Source organism: Epithele typhae (genome assembly GCF_022376455.1).
Source record: "Epithele typhae strain CBS 203.58 chromosome Unknown BXZ73scaffold_97, whole genome shotgun sequence".
Taxonomy (NCBI): domain Eukaryota; kingdom Fungi; phylum Basidiomycota; class Agaricomycetes; order Polyporales; family Epitheliaceae; genus Epithele; species Epithele typhae.
This window is the reverse complement of record NW_025954288.1, coordinates 109,079-122,739: the sequence shown is the minus strand read 5'-3', so window position 1 is coordinate 122,739 and position 13,661 is coordinate 109,079. Positions and strand designations below refer to the sequence as shown.

Below are 13,661 nucleotides of genomic sequence, written 5' to 3'. Positions count from 1 at the left end.
TCGACCCTGCGTTACTCACAACGTCGGTCGGAGGAGGAGGGGACTACCAACGCGACGCTGCGCACAACGCTGTAAGTGCGCTGCCGCCCCCTTCTGCGCCGTATCCGGGACAATACGCCGGATTCTACCATGCTGGCCGATACCCTGCTGCTGCTCAAGTTCCGCAGTTCGCTCCACCAGCATACGGACACTACGTGGACCCGCTCACTACGGTCACGCAGTCGTTCCTCACCACTCAGCAGTCCCTCATGGGGCAAGTCGGCGAACTCAATGCCAAGCTAGCCACTGCCGAACACTCTCGCAATGACGCTTTGCGCGCTCGCGACGATGCAGTCGGCGCCCGCAAAGAGCTTGACAAGGAGGTCATCCGACTGAAAACACAGCTCGCCGCTTCTGAAGAACGTGCGAACACGCTGCAGGTTATCAACAACCAGATCACCGCCCGGATCCGCGAGCTGGAGAACCAAGACTCGGACGCGCAGAGCCAACGATCTTCTAATGATCGGCGCGATCGAGATGAAGACAGCCGCCGGTTCGGACGTCACCACGATCGAGAGTACCGGCCGTACTACTCGAACGCGCGCCGAAGCGACCGCTCCAATTCGCGCGCATCCACCTACCACGGTTCGGCTCGGACTGAGCGGGGCAATAAACGTCCCGCTGAGTACGAGTCGGGTCCTTCGCGCAAGGCACCTTCTGCAAATGCGCCTAATCGCACCCCTGGGCCGAACTTCGCACCGGCCATTGCAACTTCTGCAAAGGCCTCTGCGAAGTCTGCCGAAAAGAGCACGGCCAAGGTCACCGTAGCGAAATTCGCTGTGATGGCCCCGCCGCCCTCTGTGCCTCAACCTACGGGTCCTTCTGTGACTGTTCAGGCGCAGCCTGAGAGGCTCATTACGGACCCAGACTACAATTTCGGTGACCTTACTAGGTCGTCACTTCGCTCAACTCGTGGTCAAGCGGACCCCTCTCTCGCCGGCCACCCCGAGACTCCATGGTCGCGGTGGTACGCCGATGTGTCTCTAGCGGACACACGTAGCGAGAGCGAACGCAACTACGCCTCCTACTACCTCGACGCCAAAACGTCCGGCAACATGGGACCTGACGCCGAGAAGAAGGAGACGAACGACCTCAAGAAGCGTCTGGCCAGCACGCACGGAAAGCCCTCTAGTGGGGACTTCGAGCGTCTGGACCTAGGCCCTTGGAGCGGACTCCGCATCGTGACTGCCGTTCAGGCGCAGAACCTGCGTATGGCCGCACTCGCGAAGAGCCCGCCGAACCACTACGCAAAACGCGCGTACTGCTGGGTCTACATCAGGAAAACCCCCACTTGCAAATCTGCTATAATTGGTGCCAGTATGCAGCAAATCAGTGCAATTAGCGCAAATTAGCATGTTAGAGCAAATTAGTGTACTCACCCACTTACAAAGGGTGTTTTCTGATCGTTTGCGAAGACTTTGCACTAATATGCACTGCTGAGCACTCAATTAGCTGCAGATAGATGTATATTAGGCACCAAATAGTGACTGCTATGTTATGGAATACACTCAATAGACAGAAGCGTCAAGGAGAGGCAAACAAGTTTATATTTGTCGTGCTACGAGATACAGAGTAGGCTAAGAACAAAGAAATAGACACTGTGCAGTCACACATGCGCGGAGCATGGTGCGGCGCAGATCGACGAGCTCGGGGTCGGGTTCGCATACGATTACGACGAAAGCGCGGAAGGGCTCACGGTGTCGCAGGCGGAGTGCGGCACACGATGTTTGACCACGCCTCGGGCAAAGCATCCGGCGACGCATGGAGTGCAGGTGATACGGGAGAAGTGGGTATGGTGGGCGTGGGCGTGACGCAGGCGGTATGGGCCAGGTAGGCCAGGTGGCGAGACGTGAACAGCGTAGACCTGTGGGGGCGCGCGTGCGGCACAATCGTCAGTGCTTGAGCTAGCGTTAGAGAGCAGGGACGCTCACGTTCACGTGGCTCGGGTCTGACACGGGCGACGTGGTGGCAACGCGGGCAGGCAACGCAGGTGCGACGTCGGGCGAGACGGGGATGACGTGGTCGTTGACGTAGGCGACGTGGGGACGAGGTAGCGGTGAGTTGCTGTGGGCTCCAAGTCAGCGGAGTTGATGACAGCGTGCCCCAACCCACCGAGTCACGATGTGGGCGACGTCCCACCGACACAGGAGGTATCCGGGTGGGCAGAGAGCGCACACACCCGCGCCGCGGCACGATTCGCTGCACTGAACGCGTGGGAGAGACCGAGTGCAGCAGGTGGGAGGTGGGTGGAGGCGAGATGGGCGAGGTAGGCAACGCGGGAACACCGTCGAAGATGTGGGCTCACCAGGTTGGTCTGCTCGCATGGGAGGTCGAGCTTTGAGGCCTGAGCGGTGAGCAATCCTCCGCCAGTTGGAGGGCGATGCCGTAGCCGAAACCTTGAGTTATGATGACGACGTGCCGAGTCAATGAGGAGACGCACCGTGAATGGGTCGAGGGTGTCGCGGGCAACGGTCCAAGGAGCCCCCAGCCACGGTGGAGAGTGGTGCCCTCCTCCACGAACGTGCGGACGCTGCCACCACCGCGAAATGTCTGCGGCTGGCCAGGGAGCAAGGAGAGGAAGCGGTGGGTGAGGAGGGAGTAGATGAGGAGAAGGTGGTGGAACGTGGAAGGACACACTGGCAGGTGCTGGCAGTGCGGGTCCACGCGTGGGAATCGACGCGCGTCGCGTCGATTCCAGCACCTGGCATTGCCAGCACCGTTCCTCGTCGACCTCGACTACTTGCACGCGCCCTCGCTCAACGGCGCACGGCCGCTTGGGCCTCGTTGCCACTTCTCTCTCCCTCTTCCCCCTCCACCATCTCTTCTCTCTCGCTGCGGACCATGTCGCTCCTCCGCGCGCTCCGGAAACCACTTCCACCTCGTCTACTTCGTCCACCTTGCCCTCGTCTTACTCCCGCATCGCTCCCCTAGCCCATGTCTCCCGCGTCGCCCGCATCTTTCCCCTCGCCCACCTCGCCGTCTCGCTCTGACAACCACCAAAAACGCGCTCTTCATTGAGCTCAGCTACCACCCCGCCGCCTCCTGTCCTCATCCAGTGCGGCGGGATCAGCCCTGTCCAGATCGACTCTCCAACACGCATCACCTGGGACTTGCGTGACAACTGGGCGGAGATGCTCTATCACTTCGCCGACCGACTTCAAGCTGATATCAACGACCTCCCGTGAGCACGCTCCTCATCGTCCCGTCTCCCTTGCGAGCTGACGCCGCCGATCTCGCAGCAGCGGCAGCCGTCTTCTGCCTCTTCTCTTTTCTATGGCAGCATGCGTTGGGCATTCGCTGTGCTTCTCCCTATTGCCGCCCCCGTCTTGCCCTTGCGTCGCCCCGCGTCGCCCGTCTCGCCCTTGCCCACGTCACCCACCTCGCCTGTCTCGCCATCGCCCACCTTGCCTGCATCTCCAGCGTCCCCCGCGTCACCCCCACGCCGCCCGTCTCGCCGTGCGTCACCTGCATCACCCACCTTGCCCCGCGTCACCCCCGCACCACCTGCACCACCTGGCTGGCCCCTCGTCACCCACCTCACCCCCTTAACCGTGCGTTGCTCACCTCTCCCGCGTCGCCCATGCACATTGTTTCCAACCCACCCTCTCACCATAGATCACGAGCGCGAGCGCGCCCCCGGTGCCACATGCCAAAGTCTCGCGCATGCTGTGATACGCACCTGCGGCGGAGGTCGACCGCATGGAGGCCCTCCTCCACACATTCTCCTTCCAACACGAACCCAACGACCCCCGAGGACGGCGGCGGCGGCGGCGCGCAGTACGGCGTGGTGAGCGTGAAGGGTGAAGGGCTCTTGGGCAAGCGTGTGGACGGCGATGACGCGGGTGGCTCAGTCGATGGTGGGGTCACCCCTGCGTGACGAGGATTCTGGGTTGCGGATGTATAGGCAAGCCCGCAAACACGTCCTTTATTCAAGCCGCGTGTGTGTCGCTGCATGGCCCGGCCTGGCCCACGGATGGATGCGTGCGCATTCCCCGCCCTCGCCGCGCCGCCGCTCGCGGATGGGACCCCGCACGTCGCCGCGTTCGAGTGCACGGTGCCCCATCGGTGGGTCACGTTCGGGGACGCGGACCTCGAGGTGCTCGTGCGCGCCTGGCTCGCGTGCGCCTGGTTCGCGCTCACCCGGCTGCTTGTCCGGCACTCCTCCTTCCTGGACTACTCGGAGTCGTCGTCTCCGGCTACCCAACCTGGGCCGGGGTTGTGCACGTGCTTGTGCATCGAGAGTGAGCCGGACGCGATGGCGCGTACTTGTGGCACACGTGGAGGGGTGAACGTCAGTGCAACGGGTGGGGGGAGATGTGGAGAGCAATTCTCGGGCCACAATTTTTGATGCATCCTCCGCTGGAACTCAACCCATGTGTTCTAATGTCGTCCATATTGTTGAATATTCATCTATCTTTTGAACTATCGTATCTTTGTGTGTGCAGAGACTTGCCCAATAAGAGATTATTAGCACAACTTGAGCCCACCTTGAAACAGTCTCGCACACAATGCTATGATTTGCAAAAGTTAGAACTACATTAGCACTAATCTGCAGATGAGCACCAATTATTGCTCCATTATCTGTGTTAGACTGTGTGTTAGAGCAATAAGTGCTAATATGCAAGTGAGGGTTTTCCTGATGTATCAGCAGCACGTTGAAGGCCGAACTCGGCGCAGCGAAGGCGAGCGGTACCTTGTACGCTCGTATTCGCTGGACCGAACTGACGCTCTCATGCCGTTCGACGACGCACTGGCGGCCGTCATCAGCTTGTCCAGCAAGGGCAAGACGGCCACTCGCGAAGTCAACTCCGTTGGATACCGTCCTCCTGCGACGGGCACCATCCCTCTTCCTCCGAACGCTCTGGAAGCCATGCGCGGACCGGATCCGCTGCCTGCCGCTCCTTCTATGGATACGCCGCTCCCCACTCTCATTTCGGACCCCACTCGGCCGCGTATTCCCTCTTCTTTCGTCATTCCGGTCACGACGGACGACTGGCGCGATCACCTCAACTGCCTCCTGCCGACCATCATCCCAGGCGACGAGTCGCACATCGCCGCACACATTCGGGACTCCCATCCGATGCTCTGGCCGTCGGCCGTCCGTGACACGAACGGAGCTCTCCCTGAAGAGTCCGCCGACGCCGAAGATCGCTGCGAACCTCATCCAGATGACTGCGCCGCGCTTGCTGTGCTCGCCATCGCATCGCCGCGCCGGCCTCCCTTTGGTGTCGCCGAAGAGTACGGTGAATCCGCATTCTTCCGTGGCGCGATCGAACTCTTCTCCGTCGAGGGCCTCTACTCCCTCATTGTGAACCTCGGCCAGTTCGTCCAGGCAAAGCCCGACATCCTTCCGGCCGATATGGCCTTCCCCTTCGACTGCCGCGCACTCGAACTTCACCACATCGCCGCCTGGCTCGCACTCCTTGGCCTCAGTCCAGGCGATCAGCGCGTTCGCCAACTCCAGCACCTCGCCGCTGCGATGCGCTCTCACCTTCGCGCGCCGGACTCCGTCATCCCCACCCTGGCCGAATTCACCACCCCTGCATTCCTCGGCACTATCCCCCGCAGCAGCGCGCCGAATTTCGGCGCACGCATCCCCCAGTACACCTCTGCGCCGGACGTGGAGATGAAGGCTGAAGACGCTACCCCCCGATCGCGTCGAGTTCGTCGACTGGCGCTGTCGTGTCTACCTCTGCGGCCCCTGTGTCCCCCTCCGCTATCTCCATCTCGTCGGGGCCCAGCGTTGAGCGCAAGTAGGACCGTCACTGCGGTCCAGAGGAGGAGGATGTTAAGGTACGGGCGCGCAGGGCGCGCACGTGCCGGATTTCGGTGCCGGAGTTCGGCGTACCGGCCGAATTTCGGCCACGCTGCGAGCAGGGCTCGGGCGTCTTGACTTCGGCGAAGTATTTCGCCGAACTTCGGCCATCAGATCGGGCGATCTGAGACCATACGGACTCTTATGTACTCTACGCGCGTCCCACGGACGCCAGCTTACCTCCACCCGCACTACCGCTGTATTCGTTACCTCAATCAAAGGTTTGGACGAGTCTGGCACCGGTGCGATCGTGATATTGTCATTTTACAAGCCTCCATCGTCTGAGTAACCACACGGAGAGATCTATCTAAGGGAGAGATCGTGAAGTGAGAAATAAAGAGGCGCCGGCTAATCCGGCGCGAACGGAGAAGATGGTGGCCGCGCGCGCACACCGGGTGCGCGCGCACGATCGCGGATGCCTGTCGTCGTGCTGGTCTCGACGCGCGGGCTTCCGCGCTGTCCTGTCCTAGGTGCGTGAGTCCTGTACCTTACACTATATTGCCTGCCCCTGTCAAACTGGTTGCCATGCGGAGGGCGTTGAAGATAAGAAAAACACTGCGCAATAAGATACACATTTGACAAGAGTTCGAAGGATGTTCTGAAAAACATACATGAAATACATGGTTCCTGTGAATGAGTCAAAACTCAGCATGTTGTCAGAGACAGAAATTAACGGACCTTTGTGTATCATGATGTTGGTGAACGTTCGTGAAGAACTGGCCACACCTTGATGATCCAGTTTTATTCCAGAAGGGCGTAGTGTTTTCCAGGTTAAAAAAAGAACGATAATATCTGCGAGGATCAGCAGTGACCGAGAAATTACCTCCCCTGAAGCAGATCGGATCAAACACTGCAGTGGAATATGCAACTGCTGATAAATCCATGAGTACGTACCACTGTGTGATCGGAGATGTTATAAATCACAGCCACCGAGCTTCAAGATCATACTCACAATATCATGACCGGCCTGGGGAGTGTACGTTCCGAATAGGTAACGAGGCAACCCCAAACCGGATCACTGATGCTCGGTGTTTGATATGGACGAAACCCCTACTTATTGGGATCATATTACAGGCCGTTGAGCATACCAACGAATGAAGAATTGCGCAGACACGCACAAAGTCGAAGCCCACATTCACAATGGAAAATATGAGCACCAGCATTGCAAGTGGGCGACTGTGACTCAGCGCTAATGCGCGCATTGCAGAGAATGCTAGCAGATACTACTCGTCATTACTGTCAAGTGATAGGCAGTGTCATACACACCTGCAGGAGGAAGCAACTGTATGTATTCCAACACCGCCGAGGTGTTATTCAGTATGGTGCAACTGTTGTACACGAACTTGAGCTCAAGGAAGTTAAGAGAATCATCAATTAAACTGACGTCTGCAAAGCACAGGAAAGTGAGCACCGACATCCAAGGAAATTGATGAATACACACCTGGTCGGAGAATGGGTGAAATCCAAGAAACGAAAGAATTTGGAATATAAGGGCAAGGTAGCGATTCAAGATGAATAGTACTGTCGAGCCTGACACGCGCCGATTCCAGAAGAAATTGACCTCTCGGCCGAACGTGAGGAGATAGTCGAAAATGAGGATGACTTGTAGATGTGAACCTCTTTCCATGGCTCATAAGAACATATTACTGACCAGCTGCTGCACCCATCACGTAGTTATCGGTATAACTATATGGTCGTACCAAGGAGGTGATGAGAAGTGCTTTCATTTCTGCAGAATGGCACATACAGATCTTGATATTCTTCTATCACTTGCGAAATTTGGTCACCGAGGTCTTCCGTTGACATTGTGCTGTGAGGGGAGGACAGTGTAAATGTTAGTGTAGATCCTCTCTTTATACGAGGCCTCGTGGAGCGCCGCACAAACATGGCGACAAGTTGCCATGAATAGTACCTCAGGATACTACGCTGCACCATGTGTCCATGCACGCGGGATGCCGCAAGATCACTGCTGCTGCTGGTATGGATAGAGCTATCTGTCAGCGTGTGGCTGTACCGGTGCTACTCCGGCTCAGGGATCAGATGCTAGTGAGACCACCGCCGTGTTCATCTGAAAGCTGTAGCCGAGCACGAAGCGCGTAGGTCACGCCAGAATGGGAATCCCACCGGTGTTCTGCATCAACCACATGGGCTTAGAGTCTGTGCAGAACGCAGGCTCTACTCTAATGCTCATACAGTAGATACAGTAGATACAAATTTCCCCACCTACTTTATAAACGATATAATGGCAGCGCGCGACAGGGCGAGAGACGAAGGCAAGCCGCCGCAGAGAAATGAAGCCACAGCTCTATGGGTCCTGTCCAGTAGCCGTCAATTAGTGTGTTGCCATCGTGGCTTGCCATCTTCCCGATCTCCCCTGTGTCCCCGAAGATCTTCCTCGCAGGTGAGGGGTGCGCCGCGGGAACCCAAAACCGTCGAAGGGTTCGAACTACGCACAGCCTCGTCCTCGATCGGAGAAGCGCATCGTGGACTAGATCCAGTCCACGCACCACTCAAGGCATCCATTCGTGTCGTCGAGGGAGACGCTCTCGAATCACCGCGCGGGTGGGCTCCGTGGTATCGGAAGCCGGTCGAGCACGCGGTCCTCGCCGAGAAGCACCGCCACGCGACATGTCCCGCTCGCGCACGAGCATATGGAGACGTAGTCCGAGATCGGTATGGGAAAACTATATACATGCGGTGACGCGTCCGCTGCGTCGTAGATTCGGCTGCAGCTCAGCAGATCAGCCGCATCGCCCGGAGATCGCAACTCAAGTCAGCACAGTGCGTCCTGATAGCACCTATCTGAATACTCACCGGATCGGGGACGCAGATGCGTGGCTCACGTCGAGCACGCGGTCCGCACCGGGTAACCTGTATGGAGTATCCGCATTGTGCAAAGGTGCGCTAGGTCCGCATGCCCACTCGCTGACCGGCTCGGCTCAGCAGACCTTCTGTCGCAGACGAGAAATGCGCAGACTTCGAGGCATCTGCTACACGCACTTCCAGGATTAGTGCACGGTATTTGCGCGAGAAGTAACGAGGGCACTCACCAGGCGGTGTTGCCGCGGTGTCGAACACCCACCCTCGACGAGCTCGCGCGTGGTGTCCACGTCGTCCCACCAGCTCTCCACCGCGCTCCGCACCTATGCCCCCGCCTCGATCCACCCCACCGCTCAGCTGGTGATCCTTCGTGTTCCTGCAACGCAACCTTCAGCATCTCTAGCGCCTCGTCAAACTTCGCCTGCATTAGGCTTCCGCGCCGGTCGTCCCCCGACCACGTACAGTCATCGCCATCCGAGACGTCGTCGCAGTCGAGAGCCCGCGCGCCAGGAATACATGACGAGAGCGCGAGGACACGTCGGGTAGAGATTGTACGCGCAAGTTCGGCTGGGAAGATCTGGGCGAGAAAGATGCGGCGGACCTCGGCCATGCGCAGTCCGTCGGCCAGGCTGTGGAGGTGTGGGAAGGTAGCGCGGCGAAGATGGGTACCAGAGATGTGTTTCAGAGACGGACGAGCCAAGGACTCACGACGTGCTTTACGATGACGTCGAGGAAGCGCAGCTGCCGCGCCAGGAGCGTTCAACCGGAGCCTCTTGTGGTCCTCCCCTAGTGACACACCACACTGTAATTGTGCTGGAGCGCAGCCGGCCAGATGGCCTGCTGGCGAGGAACAAAGAACTTCGACATAAGCTCGACCTCGCCCATCGCTGGCCCACGACCTCGTACGTATTGATTGACTACTGAGGAGCACCGGCTGATCTAGGTCGCTCATGCGCTGGGGCGCCTCCTGTGGCACGATGCCGCGCATGAAGGCAAGGAGGGAATGCTACCGCGCACCGTCGCGGACGAAAGGAGAACGGGGAGAAGTGGGGGAAGAGCGGCACGATGTGGGCTCCTCCGGGGCTCCCTGACCTTCCGTCACGAAGCGTTGAGGAACACGCTCGGGCTCCACGACCAGCGCCGTGAGAACGTCCAACAGCGCCAGGCAGCCCGCGCGGGTCGAAGCTGGTGGGCCCGAGCCGGTGTGGTGCGAGCGTGATGACCGAGAGCGCGGAAAAGTAGAGCGACGGTACGGCTCCAACGTGCCGCACTGAAAGTGAGCGTGGTGGCCCCTCGCGATGGGATAGTCAACTTGACGATGCGCATCCGCGGGCGCGGGTGGGCGGGAAGGTGGACGAGCCGCGTAGACTTTATCGCGGAAAGCAGCGACTCCTTCAGTACGATTAAGGCCAGCATGCGGAAGCAGAAGCAGTGTGTGACGGGAGGGAAGTCGGAACTCGAACATGACATGTACTCACGTGCGTTCCAGTCGCTGTTTCTGTTCCCGGAGCTGCAGCGTGGCGGATGTACGGGGAAGAGACGTTGGGGACGTGCTGGTCTCTTCTCATCACAGGGCTTCCCCAGAGAATAACCCCATGAACTTCCAGATCGAGTACAGAGAGGAAGCGCAGAGGGAAACGAGGGAACACTCGCCGTTCAGAGCCATCGTCGAGTCGAACTCTTCACACTTTCTCTACGCCTTTCGACCACGACCAGCGGCGCGTGAGTCCCGTCGATCCACCACCGCCCCTGGTCCTGGAGGACTGTGCGCGTTCGCGCCGTCCGCAGCCGCACTTCCTCTGCAGCTTGGGCGTGGACCGCGTCACCGGCTCGTTATTCGAGCCGTGGCATACCCTGTGCACCAGTGAACGTGCGTCGAGTCCCCCGTCTTTAAAATTTCCGGAGCCAACCGAGAGGCATATGCTGTGAGAGGAGATCGGGTGAACCGCGAATGGGACGAGGAGGAGGACGATGAGCTTGCAAGTCGCACGGGGCTTGGGCAGTCCATTCTGCGCCATATTGTGTAAGCGCTCCATGAGATAAGATTAGATAGCTAGGGTAGGCGCTGTTCGAATGTCACTTCAGCTCTGCGCACGTATTTGGTTTTAGCCTGAATGAAAAACTCGTGTTGCGGTCCTTACTGGACCTGCAGGAAGCGCATTCAAAACGCATTCAAACTGGGGTCGGAAGCCCCATCACTCCGGCCACATTCGTACAAATTTCAGATGGGGATGGGATCGCTTCGGTTCACAGCGGATGCGGTGGGATCGATGGGGACGGACCAGAAACGAGGTCCTCGCGCGATGAAGACAAAGATGGCGACTCTCCGACGGTCGAATCCGACTACTATCCTGCGAAAGAAGAGGGCTAGTACAACGCGGAGTAGCCGAAAGGCTCCACGCTCATAACGATATTCACAACTTATATATTACATGGGTTTGTACTTGGCTGACCAGAGTGAACAGCAGGTGACTTCGGTTATCACTACGGAAAAATGCAGTACCGGGCGTTGAAGATGGACCAGTGGCAGGACGACGAGTCGAGCACTGGAGCAGACCCTTTCGGCGCGGACGTGTGCGTGTGTAACTGGCGGATACGAGATACGAGAATAAATGGCGTAACATAATGTACAAAAGAGGGATGGATACTCCCCACTCGAAACCGAAATAGCTCCTAAGATTTTCGGAGTCAGCGAGCCGTGGTCATAGGTCACAGTCGGCGCCATTCTCACTCACCATAATATGCTCAGCAGTTCGCGACCTTCACCTGGTACACGTACCCGACAGCTCCCTCGTCCGAGTAGCCCAACGACGCGACCGCCCTGTTCTTCTCGTCCACGTCGGTCGTATAAAAGTGGTCCGACGCCGATGCCGAGTACATCCGGAACAGCGGGACGCTCCCGTACTTCGCGCCCGGGTAGACGTACGCGGCGACGCCCTCGTTCGTGTACCCGAGCGCGACCACCGCGTGGTCGCGCTCCTTCGCGTTCGTCGTGTAGAAGTGGTCCGTGCCGCCCGCGCTGTAGAGGCGGTAGAGCGGGACGGCGCCGTAGACGCAAGCGGAGAAGACTTGGGCGGCGGTCCCCTCGTTGGTGTACCCGAGGGAGCCGACTGCACGGTCGCGCTCCGTCGCGTCGGTGGTGTAGAAGTGGTCCGTGGCGGAGGGGCTGTACATGCGGAAGAGGGACACGGTTTTGCCGTAGCACTCAGCGGGAGTGGGGTCGGAAGCGGTCTGTAGGAGAAAGGCGTGAGCGGGAGCGGTTCGAGATGGGTGGGAAAGACGATACACTCACGGCAGACGGAGCAGTGGTGGAATGCGTGGACGAGGACATCGAATCGCTGGAATACGTGTATGAGGAAACCGTGCTTTCGCAGTCCGTGGAGGATGGGCTTTACTGCTCGAGTACGGGTAAGAGGGGCGTGCGTGTACAGAAAGCTAGAGAGCCTACAGGACGAGGTGCAGCTGATGGCTGACTGAGATCTCTGCAGCTAGGTGACCCTTTTAACTTGTGGGGAGTCGCGGGGACCCGGGAGACATGGGGTCTGTGAAAAACCATTGGTGACGCCTCATATTCTGCTAGAAGCATGCCGGCTCGGAAGGCAGAGAAAAGCGATGAAAGAGCGAGACGGCAAGAATGACAGTTCAGCATCTGCGAGCACCGCCTGAACGGACATCAAGAACACATGACGTCGGAGCAAGCGCGCGCTCCAAACAGTCCAATGTTAAGTAGCATCGGAGGCCAGTGGGAAAATGACAAAAAGCCCACCTTGGTCTTGGAAGTGAGGCTCATTCTCTGCCCGCGCGTCGGACGCGTCGATCGGTCCCGCCAAATCACGGTCAAGAGAATTGGGTAAGGCACCGAGCACCGACTGCAACTACAAGAAACGTACCTGAATTTGACGCATTCCATGTCTATGGGAACCTGCGTAGGGAAAGGCGCTGACCACCGGAGTGATCCCGACCTCGCACCGGAGACTTCTACGTCCGGCGCAGTTTCGACGAGCGAGACGGCAAGAATGACTGCGGGGTTGGGAGCAAAGGCGTCGATCGATCCCATGTGAGACTTATCCTCAAAGGGCTTTCACGCTTCCGCAGAGGACCCCGAACTTTGCCCTGGCTTCTCGCCCCTTGAGGCAGGTCAGGTGCCCGTTCGCAGGCGCGACAGCCGGCCCCGTGTCCGTGCGCGAGTTTAGCCGGAGACCTCCTGGCGCGACGTCTGGGGATGAACTCATAGACGCCCATCGCTCGTCCAGCACCACATGGTCTCACATATATTTCCTGGTCTCGTCCCAAGCCGAGGCTCTATACCGCACCGCACCACCGCCTGCACCTGTGGGGTGCGGTATAGAGCGGCTGGGGACGAGACCACATATTTCCGTGTTGGCAGCGTCAATACCGTCCCAGGATAGAATGATGATGCACTCACTTTCGCATCCTGGTGGAGACCTCGCTGGAAACCCGCAGCAAGGCGTGCGTCCAGGCTACCACGTCATCCTACGGCCTCTTTGACGCGTGCCGGGGTGGTGGTCTGCTGCTCTTGCTTGGCTCCGACGCGACGGCGTCGGTCAGCTTGAACGCCGAGGCCGCATGTTCTGAGCGTATCCCGGGCGGGGCTTAAAACCAGCACTCGCTCCGGATTGAAGTCGAACCGCAGTGACGACCACGGATCGCCGCCGAGCACGCGCTCTGCATGGGGCGCCCATAAGCGATGACGCGGAGGGACGGGAGGACGCGGGTGACGGCGAGCGGCGGCAGGCGGAGCACCTCGATGATGCCGTCGGGTTCAGGTATCATCGATGCTGCAAAATGGAGAAGTAACTGGGGCTCCAGCGCGGCCAAGACGTATATCACGGCGGGTCCCATCAGAGTTGCACGACGGCTCGTAAGACGACTCACCGTGAACTTCGCGACGTTGCGGTGAGGTGAGAAACCTGGGCCACAGGGTCAGCGAAAACAACGCTGCCCTTACGAAGTCCGCGCACAAAGG

The 13,661-nt window shown here is 58.9% G+C and overlaps 3 protein-coding genes across 3 annotated transcripts; 1 reads left to right on the top strand and 2 right to left on the bottom strand.

The window, feature by feature from the left end:
- Nucleotides 1-3,991: 3,991 nt before the first annotated feature.
- BXZ73DRAFT_82003 (uncharacterized protein) lies at nucleotides 3,992-4,387 on the top strand (the record flags this gene model as incomplete). The annotated part of the gene is made up of 1 exon (XM_048023624.1): nucleotides 3,992-4,387. The coding sequence occupies one exon, from the start codon at nucleotides 3,992-3,994 to the stop codon at nucleotides 4,385-4,387; it is 396 nt and encodes a 131-aa protein (XP_047872163.1).
- Nucleotides 4,388-7,228: 2,841 nt separating this feature from the next.
- Nucleotides 7,229-7,660, bottom strand: BXZ73DRAFT_107035 (uncharacterized protein; the record flags this gene model as incomplete). The annotated part of the gene is made up of 4 exons (XM_048016808.1): nucleotides 7,229-7,240; nucleotides 7,296-7,456; nucleotides 7,506-7,540; nucleotides 7,602-7,660. 4 exons carry the CDS (start codon nucleotides 7,658-7,660, stop codon nucleotides 7,229-7,231), a joined length of 267 nt encoding a protein of 88 aa, XP_047872162.1.
- Nucleotides 7,661-11,419: 3,759 nt separating this feature from the next.
- Nucleotides 11,420-12,005, bottom strand: BXZ73DRAFT_82002 (uncharacterized protein; the record flags this gene model as incomplete). Its single annotated transcript, XM_048023623.1, has 2 exons — nucleotides 11,420-11,905; nucleotides 11,967-12,005. 2 exons carry the CDS (start codon nucleotides 12,003-12,005, stop codon nucleotides 11,420-11,422), a joined length of 525 nt encoding a protein of 174 aa, XP_047872161.1.
- Nucleotides 12,006-13,661: the final 1,656 nt, after the last annotated feature.